Source organism: Mycteria americana, chromosome 9 (assembly GCF_035582795.1).
Source record: "Mycteria americana isolate JAX WOST 10 ecotype Jacksonville Zoo and Gardens chromosome 9, USCA_MyAme_1.0, whole genome shotgun sequence".
Taxonomy (NCBI): domain Eukaryota; kingdom Metazoa; phylum Chordata; class Aves; order Ciconiiformes; family Ciconiidae; genus Mycteria; species Mycteria americana.
The window spans coordinates 12,059,546-12,081,295 of record NC_134373.1 but is presented as its reverse complement, the minus strand read 5'-3'; the positions used below and the strand labels follow the sequence as shown (position 1 = coordinate 12,081,295).

The 21,750-nt window shown below is 41.9% G+C and overlaps 2 protein-coding genes across 5 annotated transcripts in view; one reads left to right on the top strand and one right to left on the bottom strand.

Moving 5' to 3' along the window:
• Nucleotides 1-1,344, top strand: part of RFTN2 (raftlin family member 2) — a 39,591-nt gene extending 38,247 nt beyond the window's left edge. Inside the window, exon 10 of the mRNA XM_075512657.1 lies at nt 77-1,344. The gene's annotated coding sequence lies outside the window, so the exon portion shown is untranslated. The remainder of the gene's footprint in view (nt 1-76) is intronic.
• On the bottom strand, nt 998-21,645 carry LOC142414865 (MOB-like protein phocein). Of its 4 annotated transcripts, XM_075512668.1 has the most exons (9): nt 21,390-21,645; nt 19,194-19,358; nt 8,829-8,891; nt 8,199-8,299; nt 6,549-6,591; nt 6,201-6,287; nt 4,507-4,586; nt 3,545-3,656; nt 998-2,595 (listed from the first exon to the last, which is right to left on the bottom strand). In XM_075512668.1, exons 1-9 carry the CDS (start codon nt 21,390-21,392, stop codon nt 2,464-2,466), a joined length of 786 nt encoding a protein of 261 aa, XP_075368783.1. In that variant the 5' UTR covers nt 21,393-21,645; the 3' UTR covers nt 998-2,463. The 4 variants fall into 4 exon arrangements, with proteins under 4 accessions (XP_075368783.1, XP_075368781.1, XP_075368780.1 ...); XM_075512666.1 differs by lacking the exons at nt 19,194-19,358; nt 21,390-21,645 and adding an exon at nt 11,537-11,919 and having other exon boundaries at nt 8,829-8,892; XM_075512665.1 differs by lacking the exons at nt 19,194-19,358; nt 21,390-21,645 and adding an exon at nt 11,172-11,415.
• Nucleotides 21,646-21,750: the final 105 nt, after the last annotated feature.

Below are 21,750 nucleotides of genomic sequence, written 5' to 3'. Positions count from 1 at the left end.
TTAGCATTGTGAAGTCAGACCTCAATGAGTATTGTATTTTTCTACTTTTGAAAGGAGAAATACAACTTCATTTCAGCACACCTTGTAGCAGAGACGGGAGAGCACTGAACTTTCTCTTGGAAGCACTCAATTGCCTGCATTCTTGGACGAGATGAAAAATGAGAATCACTTACCAAACTGTAGCGGTATGGATAAAGAAAGAGTTTAATTTTATCCTTTTTTTTTTTTTTTTTTTTTACAATATAATTCAAAGACAGTCTTGATTTCCCTATTATGTGGAGTCTAAATTAAACCTGTTAATATTTATTAGACAAATCAATGGTTTGCTTAGGCTAACTGAAGTTTTATGGTACCCTTCAGGCACATGTGTGTACACAGTACTCATGTAAACAATAGCAAGGGAAAATACAAGCAGTGTTTCACTTAGGCCTTACATAAAATCAGCTTAGTATAGCAAGTCAACTTTACAGTGCAAATCTGAATGAGAATAAACAGGATTAAAACTTCCCAAGTTTTGTTTTGAAGTGAAACTCTTAAAGCATAAGAGGAAGAAGAGAGGTTTAAAATTTTAATGCAGTCCTGAGCACCACATCCTTTTCTTCAATTTTGTAGAGGAAATGTAGTTAGCAACCCCAGTTACATGTTTTTGCCTGTCTCAGTCACCATGGCCAATGTAAGCATGCAGAGTGACTGCAGAAAGAACCACACCGTGGATGGCTCAACAACAGACTGTAACAAACTATAAATACATTTTACTACCTCCAGAATACAGTTGTCCTACCTGCAGTACAAACTTCAAGGTATCTATCAAAAATCAAGCAACCTGGTCTATACAAGGCAAGTTATAGCTAAGTGTATAGACAGGAACTAAAGCTACTTTCACTCAGACAACATCTCATGCAATTACCCTGCTGACAGTTAAATACAATGATCAACATGAGACACACAGAGCTCCTGAAGAATACAGCTGTTGAAGTACCTAAGCTGAGTCTCTCTATTTTCTCACTGTTTAAATTCCCTTTACATCCAAGTGGCACAGTTACTTGAGGTGTGCTTGCTTCACATAAAGAAAAACAGAATTTAAGGCATGTGTAGTACGTTATGAAAAAAGACTTACTAAATAGGTGGACTGCCTTCTTTCCAGGTAAGTACAACTTAGAAAACAAAGTGTAGATTACAGAAAGTAGCTGAATTAGCTTAAAGAAATAAAAAGAGGGCCCCAGCAACCTCAGAGGGAAACAACCAGCCAACTTCTTAAACAGCTAAGCAAAGTTCATTTAACGTAAGAACACTGCTAGTGCTTTTAGACCCTGCATTCATGTACACTTAGCAGTATGTGTGCTATATTCATCTCTCAAACATTTAATTCTATCGCTCTATACATAACATAATTAAGCAGCACTCATGGAAATTGTCAGTTATTGCAAATCTGCAAACACAACTTGAAATAAAGATCTGATAGGGAACAGAAGCATGAATCCAAATCTTTCTGTCAAAGAATATAATTCAGGTGAATAAAGAAAAACAAAGTATGTTGAAAATATGATTAGTTCTTGTGAAGAATCAGGTTCAATATTTCAAGTACTTAGAATGTTTTTGCTAGGAATACAAGCAAAGACTGTGCTAGCGTGTTATGTAGTGTAACATGAACATTTACGTGAGGTATCATCTGTAAGCAGTTGCCATAAATACGCACAGGTATAAGCCACTGACTTTTCTGCCACAGTTACTCTTTAGAGTTGTGGACTGGAGAACAGCAGAAGCCTGCCTTAACAGGACAGAACGTGTCCCCTGCTGTGCACAAACCTCCACTGTTAACAAAAAAACAAGTCCAGAAAGTACGTTAGATGTATATCAAGAATATATATCTTCAACAGCATAGTGAAATTATCCTTTTGGTATTACTAATACTATAGATCCTATTAGTATTTGGATATACACATAAATAAATATGCACATCCAAAAGTAAATCTTTGAAGCCATCTTAAAAAAATAAAAGCTAAATTAGGAATAAGCTGCATGGCAAGAAGCTTCCTGCAGAGTTATATATTTAAGGTGATAATCTTTGAACTAAGACTTAATATAGCTACTGCATTAAAAAATGGCTTGCTGTGAAATCTCAATCTCACTTTTCTCCCCACCCAATCAGACACATCTTCAGGATTGTGATTCAATGATTGTTTAGCAGCAATTTTAGAGAACTGTAAATTCTTTTATTAACAGGCATTATAAACAGATACTACTAATTTTATTTAAAAACCATGAGTGCCACATTGATGAATATACAGCTCATGAATAACTTAAAAGTATTTCCCATATTAAAAGGCAATGCACACAGCATACAAAAAGTATACTAAACAAAGCTATGAGGATACGTGATTGAAGTGTCTAAAATGATATATATACAGTACATAATTAATGTTTTGTTTATATTCAGTACAGGCTTCTGTACTGCCATTCCCATCATGCCTCACTCTCCCCTGACACTGAATTCTGCACTTCTTCTTCCAAAATTGGTACAATCAGGTTATCCTTGGACATCAGATTATACTTCATCACAAATTTAGTGAACCGGTGACACAAGAACGTTTCATTCTGGAGATGAAAAAACGGGAAAAAACAATGTATACAGAAGGAATATTTTAAACAATTGAGGAGAACATACTAAAAAAAAAACCCTGCTTATATGTAATTCCCTTATTAGATTTACAAGTCTTAGAAAGAAGTAGTAATGCTTAAATGGTAAATTTATATCACTTAAATCTTTCCTTTACTGCTTGCTTTTATAGTTACTGCAATTAACAAAAAAACCCTACTGAAGTTCAGGCATAAGTCACAGCTCAATTCAACAGCACTTAGACAAGAATATATTCCAGTATCAGTGTAGTCCTGATCCACGCTCCACAAGAGAATTTTAAGGTATTGTGAAACTCCTCCTACACAGACTACCCCCAAGAGAACAGGGCACAACCATTCTATAGCTGTTCCAGCAACCTGAAGTCGGATTTGGCAAAGGTTTCCTTTTACATCCAGCTCTACCCCTTACCTCCTTTCTATCTATTAATTTCTACTTTTCCATTAAAAAAAAAAAAAGTTGGAAGTTACTGGAGGTGCACAAGCTGCCACCAGTTACTGTTTCTTTGCAGTTTTACAATTATAATTCCTTAACTGTTGGGTAACATATACAAACAGGAAACATACATGTAAGCAGTACTAACTATACCAAGTGCTTGAATACATTCAGAAATCTTTAGAACAAGTTGAATTCGAGTTCTTTGTACAAAAACTCTCGAATTCTGACCTTTTATCCAAATGAAGGAAAACCATAACTGGGTAAACTAGTTATATAAATTAATTTTCATTTTTATAGATGTATGTATAACATAGCATTTCAGTTCTTATAAAACTCTAATCTACTATAATCAATACTTCACTTGAATGCAGATCTTCTGGTAGGATTAAAAGAAAACATGTAATACAATTACATCACAGCTATAACTTCAGTAAGTGCCCTTCTTTCAAGATGTAATTTGAAACTACTTACTTCATATTCATCAAATATCTGCCGGTGATGAAAATAAGCATGTGAAAATATTCTGTAAATCCTTCGGCACACTGATCCTAATTTCGCTACAGAGGATTCCTTTATGCTAACCCTGTAAGCACCAGGAGAAAAGGTTAAATCAGGTCTACCGAAATGACTACCGAGAGAAATGTTGACATGAATTCTGATTGTTAAACTATACTATATAATTGCATATGAAATTTAGACTTACGTGTTGCAGATACCTGTGTTTGCAATTGCTTATTTTTGCAAGGAAGATAAAAATGTTGGTGCATACTCCACATTTAAAAATTGTACTCTGACTACAAAAACAGTTTTGCCTGTAGTTAAACATCATCAGTTATTCTGGTATGGGCTGGATTTCTGGTTTCTAGCATTGATCAGCAAAGGGAAAAAGACTTCCAATTGTACCTCCTTGCCAATACTGGATTCCTAGAGAAGCACAGTTTTGACTTCTCCAGTTAGGTTTCCATGATCCAACATGTGGGCGCCCATTCCATACACTCAGTCTCTGTCTTCTGTGGCCACTGATGTCCCACATCGGTGGGGGACAGTAGATTGGCATTGGCTTCTGGAGTCTTTCAGTGGCGTAGTGTTTAAGTCCTTTGAGTCACTGCATCTCTCTGAAGACCATCCTGGTATTTAGGTTGGCACTACTCCAACGGAAGCCCCGTAACACCAACAGCTATCAGTAAAACAGTTTCCACCTAAAAAGTACCCGTCAGCTCCAGTAAATGGCAAACTATTTGAATAGGCAGGAATTCTTCCTTGGCTTAAAAGTGACAACAGCTCTACCGACAAGTGACACGTGCTGCAGCATTTCTGCTGTTTTCAGTAGTAGTCCATGAAAAATGCATTCTGCATTTCCACGTGCTTTGTAAGTGTTTAGGTGCTACCCACTCCCTCCCTCTCTCCCTCCTCCCAAAAGAAAGCATTTTTACCTGCTGGGGAAATATTTATTGCTATTCAGAAGACATGCAGCTCCATCAAGTGTGTGTCTGGTGTAGTCTATAGCAGGACACTACAAAAATAGACAGTGAGTGAGCACGTGTATGAGTGCTGGCATGACATTGTCATATACGTTGTTTAAAGAAAAACATTTTGTTTCCTGATGCTTTTAACTTCACTCATCATTTTTATTCCCAGAAGTTTCATATAGCTTCTGTGAAGGTCTAACTACATTTCCTCCTTAAGTGAGCCCTTTCTTTTCTCTGTTTCACAACCCATGTAAATTATTTCAAGAAAAAAGTTACTATGGAAATGTGATGATGCACATGAGTAGTGAATTTTATGCATCTCCTTAAGTAAAACTGTATAATAAGAATACATGCTGGAAGTACACTGAAAGGAAAGACAGTTGTTACCTCACAGTTCATTTGTTTCTGATATAGTCAAGTTGCCAGACTCTTTCTTTTACAGCCTAAATTAACACCTTATGAAAAAAAACCCAACTGAAAAAAAAACCAAACCTGCACCTAAGTATATCAATGCTTTTTACCTTGGCAAAGAAAAACAAATCATTAGCATAGCTAAGTGTCTAACAAGCCAAGCCCTGGCTCTGCAATCAAGTACATGTAGAGGAGAAGGAAGAAAGTAAAGATGAACTGAGACAGGCTGAGAGCAGGAATGTCTGTCCATTTTGCCATTCCCCAGTTTCAGGAAGAAGACTCGGTAACACATTTTTGTCAGCAGTTCAAGGCTGCATCACCCGCTGACCATTAGTTGATAGCTATTATCAACATAGAAAATGGTAGATGAATGATGCGTGTTCAGAGATAAAAAGCAGCCTCAAGTTCTCCAGTCTTGCTGATTAAAACAGACTTACTGCATGCCAATATACTAAGTGGTGATGAGGGTTAAAGGAGGGAGTGGGAAAGAAGATGGCCTTCAGAGCTAAATCAAGGCACCTCAGGAAATAAAAAAAAACAAAAAAGCTTACAGGACAAAAAGCATAAGGTTAAGAAGAACCAATACCTTATTCTGGAAAGTGAAATACAAAGATAAATCTGACAGACTGCACTATCGCCATAACCAATAGCAACAGAGAAAGACCTTCTGAAGGAAAGGAAAAAAAAAAAAAAAAAAAAGTATCAAGTGGTTCAATAGGAGACCTGAACAAAGTTTAAAGTAATTGGACACTCAGGTAGACAAGCTACTGCCATGCTGATAACCCACTTGACCTAAAGTATTTTTATGACTCCACTACCTTTTAGGAGTAACTTCCCTAAGAACGTGCACATGCAGAGTCACTTTCAGAATGTCAGGCTTATATGCCTAGTCCTATGGATCGAAGCCAAAGTTTGAAGAGGACAGCCTATTCCCAGCATGTACTCTTCTTTCAATTGAACAAAGACCTTTTTCCATTGAGTTTCAGGCTGTCTCAACACAAATTAAGAGAGAAAAGAGGGGAACGTGCAAAGTCTCTAATACTGTGGTAAAGCAGCTCCTTCCTACCTCATCCCGTTCTTTTGTAAACCACTACAGAATGGGAAACAAGGAAACACCAAGTGATACTCTTAACCCACATAAGCTCTCAGTTTGACTAAGAAGCCAGCTATAACGGTCTCCCCATGAACATATGAACTGTGAAAGAAAATCCTACATCAGTAGGGTCAGTTTTCCAATACATCCGTACCTCTTTGGGAGTTTTATGAGCTGCACAAAGAAAAATCCATTGTTCAGTTGCTGTCATCTGAGTACATGTGTCTGGGTGACATTCACTCTGTTAAAACAATTGTTCAGTTATGAAAACGACCCAACAGTAAAAATGAGCTGATCTTTTCAAATCACTTTCTTGCCCTATCCCCCACCAAAAAAGGTTGTTTGCCATAAGTCTTCAAAACCCTAAAAAACCCTTACCTCAAACCACTGTGTAAGTCTAAGTGTATACATTTAGAAGAAGCAAGCTCTGCAAACTCTGCATCTTGGAATACAAAAAAGTCTCCTCCCTGATACAATATAAAAATATCAAGAAAAGAATTACCTGAAGCTTGACAGCTAGTCCATTGAGCTCAAGGCAGAATTGTCTAAAAAAATTTGAACACAGCAGCATCAAAATCAATAATTGTTTTCCCACTAGAAACATCTAATACAAAACAAGGTTATACATTCTGATCTTCGCAGATCTCTTCAACGTTTTTGGAAATGATTCTTGTAAAGTGGAAAAAATACATCAGAACATGAAAAAAATCATACTTAAAGAATACCACCAAATAATTTCAGCTGATGTCACACCTAAAAGGCAACAGGCTAGGAATTAACACACTATAAAAGGACTACAAGTTGAGAGAAACAGAATTCACACCAGCATATTTTTTTTTACTCAGCAAAACAATTATATTTTTTAATTCCTACCTGACAGTAGAGGCTGAGCTTAACAAATAATTGAGTGCAAGTATTTAAGAGACCAACTTTGTTATGGACGAAAGTGCTATTTCAAAAATACAGATTAAAAAAAAAAAAAAAAAAAAAGGAACACTTCCAGAAAATTAATTTCTTAAGAGTGTAAGTTTTAAGTTCATATAGCTGGATCATTCCATCCTTCTAAGATATACTTCCTCCAGATCAATTAAGTGGCTAAAGTCCCACCACAGATCATTAACAGAGTGGGACTTCTAGAAACATTGCTTTCACTAGAATGAACCTGAAAGTACATTCTTTAACTTAAAGACAATTCACCCCTCCATCCTACAAGAAAAATCTGAATAAATTTTCCAAGAGTGACAAGTATTTAGTGATACGTCACTTCTATGAATCTACAATGATTTTCGGTGTATGTGAAAGGACAGAGGAAATTCTTAAAATGTGTCTTTTGCAATTGTGTATGTACACTTTTTCCTCTTTTGAAGATTCCCCGCATCTATTGGAACTATTCCAGACCAAACAAGAGAAAAAGAAAACGGGTGGCAAAAAGTCAGGATATATAAATCTAGGAGTAGCTTGGAACTATTCTTATTCCTGAAAGTATATTTGATAAAGTTAGAAAACACACTTACAAGAAAAAAAATCAGGACACAAGGATACTAAAGTAGTGCCAGGAAAAAAGGATTAATACATATGTATTAAGAGGGTGTAAACCTACACTACAACTGAAAAATACTTTGAGGCACAAACTACCTAGGGTGAACATATTTTTTATACTGCATAAAGCAAACTGAGAGAAGAACAAAAAGTTTTGCGTTTCCTTACAACTAGAAAAAGAACTGTAAGATATAAGTACTCTTGCTTTCCCAGCTAAAGACTATTTTCCTGCAAGTTCCAGAAAAACCACTGGGAGCATGTGGAAATCACATTCCCAGTTAGTGGAGATGAAAAACTGATGATACTAGGAGAAAGCGCTATGCAAATTCATGACTATATTTTCATATTCAAAACATGCTAGTACAACTTTTGAAGTAAGGTACAAACATTTTCTTAAAAAACATCAAAAACACTAGATCAGAGCGCATCATAAATCTTTAGAAAGAACAAGGAATTCAGAAAATAATACCGAAGTATAAAAATATTTAGTAGTAGAAATATCAAGTTTCATTTAAGTTACTTTTGATCTGTCCTATTCAAAAAGACTCACTACCACTATCAGTGAACAAAACTTAGAATCGGGACACTATGTCAACAAAAGATGGATTCTTACCTTAAATGTTCATACTTCCACACACCTTCATCCTGGCCTTCTGGAGGTTCAAGGATCTTATCAATGTTGGAACAGTCTGCCCTTATGTTTTGCTGAATATACTAGGAGAGGGGGGAAAAAATAAATCTAGATCTTGTTGTAATTACAGTAAGACAGTATATTTAGGACAGTATATTTAGGACATTACATCTTTAAGGGACTTACTTTTTCTCTTTACTTAAGAAGTGATTGATGGACTAAAAAGTTAAAGAGTAGATGGGCAGGGTAAGAAGATTGGCATAAAAGATGCCAGATCTGAAAAACGCCCTTCCTCAATTAGAAAAGGTAAAAGAATGGGTAAATTTTACAGCTTTTTTACAACATCCTTCTCAAAAGAAAAGGACCCTGCAGGAAACCCTACCATTTTCTTAAATCTGATTTGTTTAAAACAGACATGGGAATTCGAGTTATTTCTGCATACACAATTAATAATTACATTTCTTTTAATATATGTAGGGTGCTTATGAAATTCATTCCTGTGCAGCAACATTCTAAGCAGATAAATAGCATACGCTGTGCCCTGTTTTTTTACCAAAATACAAAACTTGGGAAACTGAACTCATTAACAGCATTTCACATAAGTAAGAATACCTGCTGAACAGCTAATGTACTATCCATTTCTTCAAAGGATTCATCAGGCCAATTGTAGAAATCCTGTTAAAAAAAAAAGTGTAAACCAATTTAACAAAAATAGAAGGGGAGGAAGAAAAGCGCACAACCTACAATAAGCTTGAACATGCAGGAAAATATATGTAGCGTTAGTTTATACAATTCCAGGAAGCTACATCTTAACAGAAGCAGCACACAATCTTGGCAAGAACAGGGTGAAATGGGACTTGGGCTCCTAATGTCACAATAGTAGAACATCTTGAAATGAAATGAAAGTTCTGTGTGACTCTGCATACTATAAACATCGTCTCTCCCCCATATCTTGCTGTAACACCTATATAGCCTGTATTTTTTAAATGAAATATTTGCATACAGTGCCCATTTTACACGGTAGACCATGTAAGAATGGGGAAGAAAAGAGGTCTGTCGAGAGTAGCATTACACAATTATTATTAAACTAAAAATCCCAGTATATTCTAGTAATAACACACCACTGAAAACATCTTCTCTAAACTGAGATAATATAATGCAGCGTTGGCCTAACTTGGTACTACATGCTCTCGGTATGGTCAGTATGCTGCATAACTGGATGGTTATCAGCTCTGCTAACCCACGGTGTTTCGTATTGTTAGTGATAAAACCCTCCTGAGGTTTTACCTCAGATCCAGCTGTACTGCAGTGTTCTGCAGCAAGTCACATCTGGTGCAACTCTGACAGTCCCAGACATATGCATTTTCTTATTTTGCATTTTTCACACCTAAAATTTAGTGCTACTCCCTCTTCTTATCCAGAGACATTGCACATCAGCCTCCCATAGCCATCTTAGTAGACGCAGTGACTCAATGAAAATGTTCCAACTGTAAAGCTCAGCAGCTGTTCTTGAGAGAATACAGGCATATCTAGGGAAAGGAGTGAATATCCAGTGTGGAAGTATCATTAAGAAATTGTATTTACATACTGAATAGCTATACCAGTGTCATCCAAAATTAAAACTTAAAATACAACCACAAAAAAACCCCATATGATTGCATCACTATACACAAAACTCTTCAACCTACATGAACTTTATAATATACTTTATAATATTTGACCAAATCTAGGTCTATGTCCGGCTTACTGTTTTTCAGAATACCCCAAATTTATCAAAACAGAAGGCACACAACATTCCATTTCCTTCATAGATTAAACATGTATAGAATTAACTGATTTACAGGGTTGTGTAATAATTTTACATCTTTACGACAAAGAACAGGAGGAGAAAAGATGCATTTTCCTACAATGTTGTGTCACATTCTGCTCCGTTTCTGACCATGAGCTCTCCTCACAAAAGCAGAGTGAAAAAGTCTGGCATAAAGGCCTCACAGAAGATTTTTCAATGTTTACCGAGATTCCTCACAGAATCTCTGCAATAATCTAAAAAAAAGGGGTCAAAGCTTGCATGTTTGAGATGCACCTTTTCAGGACGACCTTGAAAGCCCAGAAACAAATCAATTTCATTTTGATGAAGAGAAAGGATTTGACAACAGCCCGTGTTCACTGTGAGAGGCGCGCAGTTACGTAAGGGAAGGATGACTTATCTCTCCAGAGGAACAGGCCAGGTATCGCCTATCTGACGACGCAGAACTCCCAGCCGAGGTCTACTTGCATGATCACACAGTGATCTCACGCAGCTGATTATGTATTTAGTATTTTAATAGCAACAGCAGCAATACTTCGATACGTACCAGAAAAACAGCCCCGTGCCTGGAGAATGCCTAAGCCCCAGGAAGCAGCACTCTGCCTCAGCGAATACCCGACCATTTCACAAGCGCTCGCCAACGCTATCGATATCCGCGGCGCCGGGAGCGCACCGCCGGTAACAGCCATCAGGCCCCGGGACGCGGCTGGATCCCAGCAGCCAACCGGCCGTGGCACGACTTGCGCTCCCGAACCGGAGCCTGGAAACCCCAGAGAAGCACGGCGCTCGCCCCGCCGGAGAGCCGAGGGGCAGCCGGTGCCGCAGCGACCTTTTCTCCCGGGCCTGGCAGACAAGCGCCCCGGGGGGGAAGGCAGCCGCCGCGGCCCCCCGGCCCGCGCCCCGCTCCCCCGCGGCCGGGTCTCGCCCAGGCCGAGGCCCGGCCGCGGGGAACAAAGCGATCCCGCGGAGCGGGGCCCGCCGCCGCAGCCTGCCCGCCCCGGCGGCCCGGCGGGCTGCGCTGGGCCCCGGTAGGCCCGGCGAGGCCCGCGGCGACGCCCCGACGGCCAGCCGGGCCCGGCGCCTGGGCGGCGGCGCTGCCCGTCCCCGCGCGCGAGCCGGCCGCGGGCCGCGCGGCGGCGGCGCCTCACCTGGGCCTTGGTGCCCGGCCTGTTCCGCCTCAGCACTGCCGTCCCCTCCGCCATGACCATAGTGACAGCGGCGCCAGGACCCGGATGCGGCAGCGCCGGGCGGGGCGGCGGGCGAGGGGGAGGAACGGGCGCTGCGGCTGCCGCTGCCGCGGCCTCCGGCGGAGGGAGGGAGGGAAGGGGGGGCGGAACAGCCACGGGCGCGCAACGGCCGCCGCGCGGCGGGGAGCGGGAACAGCGGCGGGCGGGGCTTCTCGCGAGAGGAGCCGGGAGGCGGCCCTGAGGGGCGGCGGGAGGCGAGGCCGGGCCCGGCCCCTTCCCTCCTCTCGTCTGCCCTCTTCCCCTCCCCTGCGCTCTCCTCTCTTCCCCGTCGGCGCTGCGGTACGTGCTGCTCCTTCTCCTGGCCGCGGGGGTGCGCGGAAGAGCCGTTCCCCGCGCGGCGCTGGGGGCCCGGGGAAGCCGCGGCCGCTTGCCTGGCGGCTCGGGCCTCTCCGTGGGTCAGCGCCGTGCGGGCACCCGTGGGTTGCCTGGGGAGCTTCTTCGAAAGCAGAGCTTTCCTGTGAGCCTTGTGTGCGTGAGGGACAACACCCCCGCGCACACACCCGGGAGGTGGGGACAGGTTTAATGGTGGTCCCTGCCACGTTCTGTCCAGGTCGCTCGGTGCCTGCCTGAGGAAGTGTGAGGTGCACGGTGAGGCCGGTTTAACGACGACAGGGCTGTAGCAGTGAGCAGAGTTGTTGGTTTTGTGAGACGAGGTCTCCAGAGATTAACGAGATGACTGGTTGTTGAGAAAATGCATTCTTCAGATTTCATCCCGTTTCATCAGTATCCCTCTGTCGGCATCTGACTGTGCATGCTCTCCCGCAGGGTCAGTCCTCACTTGCTCTATACAAGTCTCCGTACAACACAACTGAATCTATGAAATTTTGTACAATGTAAACCACAAGGGTGTGAATTTTTTAAAGTATTTCAAGTCCTCTATCAAAGATACATAGTTGTTAATGCTAAAAATAATGAATAAAAACCCCCAACAACAGTGATTTAGGGCAAAATACTTCAAACGAAGTAGGTTCGAAGCCTTTCTAGGTCTTCAAAGGCAGGATTGACAGACTTGTGAGTTTGGTGTGCAGCGGTGCACTGCTGGGCTAAGGGAAAACAGGGTTAGCTTGGGTTTCAAGGTTTACAAGTCAGGTGTTACATGTGTTGACTGTATCTGGGAAGAAAACATACAAAAGGCACTATTAGCTTATAGTTGGCTAATAAATAGGTCCCTGTTACAAGCAAGTAGACACTTTGGAAGACTGGAGTGGCTCATGTTATTTCTGTAGGATAAGCAAGAAGAAAATTATTTGGAAGCTGCTCTGTTTCTAGGGAATAGGTGGTAGGAAGGAGTACAGAATAGGTAAGTAAGGGTGAATTGCTTCTGTCTGTGAGCAAGAATGATGGAAAAACAAGGTAGAGATGAGATACCTCCCCTTATACAACCAACAAATAAATGGTTGCAGTTGTGTGTTGTTTCCTGAAAAGTGGAGAACACTGGTACCTGGTGATTCCCCTGCTTCCACTGCATTACAGAGTGAATGCTAGGTGTGGTGTCCCCCCCCTGCTCAATTCATTCGCTCTAAATAACACGTGCGTCCCCATGTTAAAACCTCTTCCTTCTACCCAATGAGAGTTAGAGTATGTGAAACATTTCTGAATTGAAAACATTGAAAAATCTCTAATTAGGTTTTCCCATCAGAAAGCAAAGTGCATTTTGAGTACTTATTTTGCTTGGGCAATGCCATGACCAGGATCCTGCCTTCTTTTGGAGGCCAGGTTAGAGCTGAAAGCTGGACAATGTGCGAGCGATGAGAAATAGGGAACGGGGTCATCTCCTGCCCGGGTGCATGCACCCGGCTAACCAGCGGTTTACATTGACAGCAATGCCAGCTCCGTTCATGTTACACTGTAACACAGAGGTGGCATTCCTAACTTTAGGCACCAGAGTTCGGTTTGCATTAGTTACTTTTTTACTCCTGGTCAGCATTCCTGCCCCAGACGTGTTAGCTATTTGAGGCACACGGTGGAACTCAGCACTTCTGGCAGTTTGTCTAAGAAACCCTGAGAAGGTTAACGACGTTGGGAGAAATCAGTGCATTAGAATGAAGGGTAGAAATGTCCTATACCTCATTAGATCAGCTGTAATGCAACATTAATTTTTAATGAGATTGATATTATAATTAGCCAGTCCCAAAATAAAAGCAATTCTCGCTGTTTAAATCCTGTTAAAAGTTCAGCAATTTGTTTGGTTTTGGTTTGGGTTTTTTTTCTATCATCATTTTCAAGGTTTAATTGATATCTAAAGCACAGAAGAGTTGGGTACTTGACATTTCCATTTGTCCCTGACTTTTATTTCATGGACATCTTTCTTCTAAAATGCAAACAAATCTGGCTGTGAAGAAATACCTCTCAGAAAGAAATACATATCTGTTAGTTCAATCTGCAACTGGCTTACGGTTTTGCAGAAAAAGGAGAGAAATCTGCTGTGTTTCTTAATGAGGATGTTAAAGTCTGTAGGTCTCTTGCATTGCCCCTTGATAATCAACCCTGTATTCTTGGAAGCTGCTCGTTATTTTTGTTTTATTGGATTTCAAGTTGTTTTTAAACAAAATCTGATCAACTATAATTTCACTTTTTGGTTCTCACCTGGTTCTCATTGCCTTATGACCTTCAAGAGTGAAAATGGAATATTTGGCCAAAATCTTACTGACTATTCCTGTGCTGTTAGAGACCTGGCCTTCCTTTCTTCTCCACTAGTGTGTAAAAGTTTCATCCTTTTCTTACTATGGCAGGATAACATGACCAGGACGATAAACATTTTCTGAAAACAGTATAGTTGCTGCTAATGGAAGCTGTGCTGAAATGTTAAGAAAGGAAAGTAGCAAAAGTAGATGAGTCCACCTTGTTTCCTTATGAGTCAGACAGCCTGAGGAAAGGCTGGGAAGGACGGTATCCCCCCCAAAAGCAAGTAGGGCAATATGTAACATTTTTGCCAAAATCGGAGCTTTGAAATAGTCTAGACTAAACAGTGGAAAAAAGAAGTCTAAATTCCTGGAGGAACAACACAGCAAAGAAAGAGTATTTGTGATTGATTCTGTCCTCCCCTATAGCACCTGGGGGTTATAGAATTTGGCGTGCAGTCATGGACTAAAAAGCAGTAACAGCAGATGGATCGCCTTGGCTATGTAACAGTTACCTTGTCCTTGCTTGCAGTGATAGCCTCATGGTGCAAGAATAAAATGTTCTCCGTCTGTCAATCCATTAGACACTCAAGCATGCCCTCCATTTGATTAGGCCCAGGAATGCTTTTTTCATTTTCCACATACATAAATTACTTATTCCCATGAAAGTTTTCATGAAACTGTGACTTTTGTTTTTAATCAGTTATGTAAACACTAGTAGATACAGCCATGCTAATTATTTTATTAAATAAGCATGATACCAAGCTGCTGAAAATCTGCTGGGGCTGAAAGCATGGATTGGAGGTACAGTCAGGGGGAAGAGAGGCTTGTGTGGTGCGCGCTTGGCAGCACTGCAGTGCGAGTTCAGTGTAAGGCTGCTGGGGAGTGGGCTGGTACGGTGGTGCTGCCTTGGCTGAGGAGTACAGCATTTGGGGCTGAAGGTAAGCAGCGCAAGTAGTAAGGGGGTATGTGCTTCCTCTGGGTCACCTGCCCTCAGATTGCACCCCCACAGCTTGCAGTTGCTTCTTATAAACAAGATCTGTAAACATTGTGAAATTATTTGCTGTGAGTGGGGACCCTATGTGAAGTGTGTCTCTAAAAGACATTAGTGAAAGAAATGCTGAAACATTAGGCCTGAACATTTCTCTGTTGGGAGTTGCTTCCAACTGCATCTTTTTCTCATTGAGATGTCATCTAGTTTCCATAAGGTAAGTAGTTTGTAAATGCGTTAAATACCTTCCCCTCTTTGGTATGTGACTACACCAGAATACCTACCTTATCATGGCAGATAAAAGCATGTTTGCTCTAGTGGAAGATAATGCTTCTCAATGAGTTTGTGGTTCATTACAGTTTCAGCTGTAATGTGCACTGCTGTAACTACTAAAGTAAAACTGCCATAGGGTAGATTTCAAGAAGTAGGCCTTTTATACTAAAACATAATTTTTTTATTTAGCATCTTCCCTGTTGGCACATATTTCAGTTCAGTGGGAGTTTAACCACCTGAATGGTGTAACTTTTGCCTGGTTTGCCTACAGCTCTGAAATAGGTAGGTGGTAACCAGCCAGCAAGCAGCACCCCACCCAGCTACAGGGAGCAAAAGACATTATAGCCAAGATTGTCAAATGTAGCTCCTAATGGAATAGCTGGGGGATAATTGGCATCTAGGTGAAAAAGTGGCTCCAGCTCACCTCTGTACTGAAGTTTAGCTGTGGGGAGGAGGGACCCAAAACTGCCCTGGCAGAAAATACATCATGTTTCAGCGTATGTCAAAGCTGAAGTTCCCCACTACAGCTACTGAAGTTCTGAAAAGTATTTTTCATTAGTCCTTTCCTGTTATCTCCAGAAGAAAATAAGGCTTATAGTGTATCTAGCAATGTTTGAACAGCTTGAATGTAATGAGACTTAAGTACCATTTAACTACTGCTATTAAAGTTTCAGTAGCAACAACAGTCTGTATAGATTTATTTCACATGAGACTACATCAAAACATTTTAAGGCAGAGTATGTTCTCAGACTGCACTGGGCAACATATGCATACCAACTCCGAAGGCATCATTAGGAACACACTGTATCAAGTGCAGATTTGTGTACTCCTGAAAGAACCTTGGATCCTTTTCCAAGGCAAGACAGGGTGGTTAAAATAAGCAAATTTGTTGCTTCAGCATGACTTCAGTAAGTGTCTTGCTATTTAAGAATGTTGCACTAAGGATAAAGGAGATACAATTTATCAAATCAACTCTTTACTAAGTTATGGGAAAGCTGGAGATCTGACCTGAGATCATGCAGTAATCAGTAAAGAAATTTGCTTTAAGATCAGCAGCAGCCCCAGTTGTGCCCAATTTAACTTCTGGAGGAAAGTTACTTGTTTTCTGAGACAAAATTCAGTGAGACATATGTAAGAAGCATTGTAATTCTTATCTGCTTCATCTATGAACTGGATGATTTTGTTCTAGCCCAGGTATGACTAGTACCAAGCTCCTTTTAGCCTACTCTGGGACAGGCTGGTTGTGGCAAGGTGGTTTGTGTGCATTAGTCTTCCAGTATCCCAGTATCTAAGCTATTGCTAAGACAGAAGTTCAAAAACCATGTTATTTTAACATAAAGTTCACTGTGCAAGGGAGCTAGCTGAAAGTCCCCTTCATCACTGCAGCTGTGTGATAACCATTTTAAACTCATCTCCCAACTTCATGCAAGTTTAGGGAAAATAATGTGTTACTAGAATGGAATTGTTTCGGAGAGATTAGTTCATTACACAATTCAGACTCAGTTCCACTGAGCAGCAGAAACTGAGACGAAGCAGAATAGTTTTAGAAGTTTATTGTAAAGACCTTTACAATTTCAGTACAGAGATAAGGATATAAAATGATATTGTTTGGAATAATTAAGGCTGGTTGGTGGTCATCTGAATTTCACTGTTCAATGGAACTCAACCAAGAACAACTGATTTCTGACTGTACATATTTTTATTTGTGTTCCATCATTACAGTGAGATCACAAATTATTTCAGAGACTCAATGCCTGCTTATTATAAAATAAAGGACATTATTTACATGATGAAAGAAAAATTTCAGCATTTTAGTGGAATGGATGACTGGTAACGGCAACAAGTTCAGTCCACGTACTTCCCAAGAATGTCACCATCTCTAAACAAGTAGTAGTCCTGCAAAGAAAAGAAACATTAGTACCTGTCGTATCAGTTATTTTGCAAACTGTCTTGTTCTGAAGTCAGGGCTACCACAGTCATGAAGTACAAAATCAAAAGTGAGCTAACCAACACTAGCTCTACCTCTTGTCTTCTTGAAAAGATTTTTTTTGTTGTTGTTCTTAAGATACCCTTTGGGAAAGCTACCAAGTTCCTAATTTTAGTTGTAGGAAGTTCAAGAACTGTTAGAAGACAATTCTGCAAGCTTTCCCTGTCAAAATCAAGGACAGTAATTTCAAAGTCTTTTAGGGCTCCCTCTACTATATATATGCCTGGCATACAGAGCCACTTTGTCCAGCCAGAGGTTTCTTTCGTTACTTCCTTTTAAGCAGTGTGGAAGTAGCAAGTGCTACAGGTACCAGAAGCTGCCTGGATTCAGCTGCTGCCACTAGAATACCAACAACTGCATTTCTTCAATGCTGCTAACCCTATGGAGTAACTGCAGTATTTATCACTGGCAGTATGATGTTTTGGGAGCCAGCTTAATTTGCATTCACAAAGTTGGGAAACCTACCTTATCTTCTAGTACAATCTTAGTACCACCATATTCTGGTAGCAAAACCTTTTCACCAACTTTTACGCTCACTGGCTGAATCTCACCATTCTGAAAGAAAAAAATAAATCCTCAGTTTTCCACAATATAGACAGATGTAATTAATAGAATTTCTCCAAACTACAATGATCCATCCACATATAAAGCATTCAGGAAATCACAACAACTCTGTATTCTAGTTTTACTGTACAACAAAAATATACAGGTTTACTAGGAAGAAAAGCACACCAGCCAATTCTCAAGTATTGGAGTCCTACAATATTTAGGCAGTAGAACTGCTGTCATTTTCTGAATATAATTAATTTTTATTTAGTTTTGAGTGTAAATACAACTGTGAGGTCTTCACTTGACATACTGAATAGGACTTCACTTAAAGAAAAAAACACCCAAGAAACATCAGAAATTAAGTGACAGATCATGAAACCCCTTTCTAAAATGAAGGGAGAAAGTCCCTTTCCATATTCTATAGCTGAGGCTAATTTCTCCAAGTGCCAGTTAAAAGTACCTTCCCATCTTTGTTACTTTGATCAACTTCTCACTGTTGCTGACAAATCAGTTGTTTAGAAACACCTGATAAAGTTTAATTATGTTTTTGTATTATAAATAAAATATCAGCACATTAGTTAAATATTAGCACCATTTCACAATACAAAGCTTTAGAAGTCCCATACCGACACAGAACAGCACGGTATGTACAGAGGGACTCATGGTAAAGAAAAAGTCTGAGTCAACATGCCCGAGTTGAAATTTAACCTGTTTTCCACCATTGCTACTAACTGAACACTACTTTGGTGGGGAAAAAACCCTTCTGATGCTGAAGCCCATAGCCATTGTCATTTTTGTGAAGACTGTCTTTTTTTATGATCCCAGATGCATATTCAACATGCATAAATATTTTTTTGTTAAATAGTTGTTTAACTATTTAACACTTGTTTCTTTTGATTCCTGATTTTCTTTTGGCCGCTAAGCCTAATCCTTATGGACAATGATACTTTGCACAGCACAAGCCAGTGAATGCCACATTCTGGGATTCTACCCTGCTCCCAAGTCACAGAAATTCGGGCATGTTATCATTTTAACAAAGAAGGCTGCTGGTCCTTCAAGGTTTTAGCTGAGAAATGATGAAACAAGATATCCCCCAAAACGCTGTTTATGTATTTAAAATTAAAAACAAAACAAAACAACCCACCACCAAAAAACCCACCCAAAACGCAAAAAACCCCCCAAAAACCTACCAAAACCCACACCACTACTATTTAAAACTGCTTATAAGTATCGATAAATAATATTGATTTTTAAAAGGCAAGGATTTTCCATTTTACAAATTATGAAAGGAATGGTGGAATTCAAGGTCAGAACCAGCCAGGAGGACTTGAGATTTCTACCTCCTCTTTGAATCTGCACTTCCAACTTCACTCATCACCGCCATCCATTTTTCTGAGCTATCACTAAATTTACACTGCAACCGTCCCTTTCTTATGATAACATTCCAGCCACCACCACACTATTACTAATTCTACCCAAGTGTAACGCCTCAGGATATTTACCTTTCCTCTGGCTCCCGATCCAACTGCTACTACTGTCGCTTGTAGCACTTTCCCTTGAGCTTTTTCTGGAATCATGATGCCTCCTTTGGTTACTGTCTCAGCCGCACATCGTTCAACCAGAACACGATCAAAGAGGGGAAGAAATTTCCTAAATGCTTTTCCTGCCTGTGGAAGTAATTGTACATGGTAACAAGAGGAACACTACAGGGAAATTGCAATTTAAAAGAGTTAAAAAAAAAACTTATTTCTCTTTTGAGGGAAATTAATAGTTTAAGAAAACTGCTGAGCATTTATTTTTAATAGTAGCAAACACATGCCACCTTTGATTGCATCAGAAATTGCTAAAGACACAAGCAGATGCTGGGCAATCCCAACAGTCTGGCTGTAGGATGATCTACTCCAGCTGGGGGAATAAACCACCCCCAGATGGAGCAGCTTCCTCCTCTGGCTGAAAAGCTCTGCAGGCTTTTAATCCCAATCCCTTAGTTACTATACTTTGGTGAGCCTAATTATTGATCATATGCAATACATTCAGTTCACAGCTAGATTTAATGATGATTAAGGACCTCTTGGGACAGTTGCATTTTTATTCCTGTAGTGGAGTGTTTTATAGTAAAGCAGCAAAAGTCTAGCCAGGTACCTCCTACCAGTCTTTTTCAGGTACTTTTAAACCTTAGCATTTCACATAATGATACACAGCCTCCAAAGTGGGAAGTCTGAAGCGAGAGTGCTGTTACTTGTATTGACTCCTACAAAGAGACTGCAACTTTACAAAGAAAGTTTAGGTTTAAGCCCCTAAAAATAGGAAGGTAGGCATAATTCTACATTGACTGCTTCAATATCTGCCTCTGCTTAAGCAGAGTTAGGGTGGCTTTTTTTGTTGGGTGGTTCTTTTTTTTTTTTGTTAGGTTTTGGGTGGGTTTTTTTGCAACTACTTACTGCTACTTGGCTGCATTTCAGAAGCAGCAGTCTAACTAAACACCAAGCACCAAATCCCAACAAGCAGGGGTCAGGAAGAAGGAACTTGCTTTGATTTAGAAAGAAAGATATGGCAACTTGCCAAGTCACATGGAGATAGTGCTCCACTAGACAGGTACCCAGAGCCCACACTCGTAGAAACTACTAGAAACAAGGCCTAGCATCCACACGCCCTTTACTGACATTTATCAATAGACACACACACTTTAAAATTGGGAGAAAATAAAGTTACAGGTGGAGCATGAACAAGAGATACATGAAAGATGTGTGTCCCCCCAACTAACGTTAAAGCAACAAAGGGAAAAGGCTGCCAACCGCGTTCATTTTTATTCTGTGAAGATAACACCTCTGATCCTCTTAACAGAAATGAGCAGCCAGACTTAGGACCGTGAGTATTTTACACCAAGTTTTAAGAAATGCCGATTTCTCATGTTAGTAGAACCATATGAAGAAAGTATCACTGCAAGAGCAAGGGCAGCTCTGCCCTTGCCCAATTCTCCTTCAAGGTACGACCTCTGTAAAAAAGTTTGTAGAATACAGAGAACGAGCGACCAAGAACGCCGCACAAAACGTCTCGGTTGCACCTGCAGGGTCCGCAGGAGCACCCCGCGGCGTGCGCAGCCCTGCCCAGCGCGCTGCCTGCTAACGGCGCACGCCCGGCGCCGCCGGCGGGGAAGAGCGTTTGGCTGAAGCGTCCGGGAAGCCCAAGGCAGCCCCTACAAGCGTCCCCGCCACGTCCTGGCCCGCAGCCTCCGCGCTTGCCGGTGTAACCGCTTCTCCCCAAGGACTGCGTGACCTTGCGGCGCTCCCAGGCCGCCGGGGACATCCCCCGCAGGCAGCGGCTGGCTGCTAACGCCCGGCGGGGATGGCGAGCGCCGCGCCTCACGGAGTCGCTGCACCCGCAGGCCAGGGCCCGCCACTTCCCTCCCTCCCTCCCTCCCTCCCTCCCGCGGTTCAGCCCGGCCCCACGGCACAGCAGGGACGGCCGCTGCCGGCCTCCGGCAGGCTGAGGGAACACCCGTGCGCAGCGGCGTGGCCGCAGGCTGCTCAAGTGCCCCCGGCGGCAACCCTCCCGCGGCGGGCAAGCGGGCCCGCCACCAGGCCCTGCGGCGACCTCCCCCCTTACACCACTGGGCTTGCTCGGCGGAGCCGGGCCCGAGGCCGGCGGCGAAGGGAGAAGCGGAGGCGGCGTGCCGGGCGCGGGCGGCGGGCACTCACCATGACGGCTCCTGCGCTCCCCGCCACCGAGTGACCGGGCCGCCCCGCGCACACGTGAGAAAGGTTGCGGCCTGCGCATGCGCGCCCGGCGCCCCGCCCCGGGGCGGAACCCGACCTCCGGCCCCGGCCCCGCTCAGCTTTAATTCGGCCGCTTATTTTTCGCCCCCGGGACTACGGCCCGTTTCCGGCGGGGACTGGCACCCCGGCGGCGCCGCGAATCGCGCTGCCGGGCGCCCGCCGGCTCCCGGGGTCGGACACCCGCCCGGAAGTGAGGTCAGCTCAACTTTGACCTGCGGCGAGCATGAGCGTTCTAGAAGGTTCTGGAATTGGTGGGCCCCGGAACCTGAGTGGTTCATGCCGG

Excerpts from the sequence above, each read along its gene's own strand:
- LOC142414865 (XM_075512668.1), bottom strand. Across the intron at positions 3,657-4,506 it reads AATAAATATTTCCCCAGCAG|GGTTAGCATAAAGGAATCCT; the intron begins GTAAAAATGCTT and ends TGGTGCTTACAG. Across the intron at positions 2,596-3,544 it reads AGATATTTGATGAATATGAA|AATGAAACGTTCTTGTGTCA; the intron begins GTAAGTAGTTTC and ends TTTCATCTCCAG.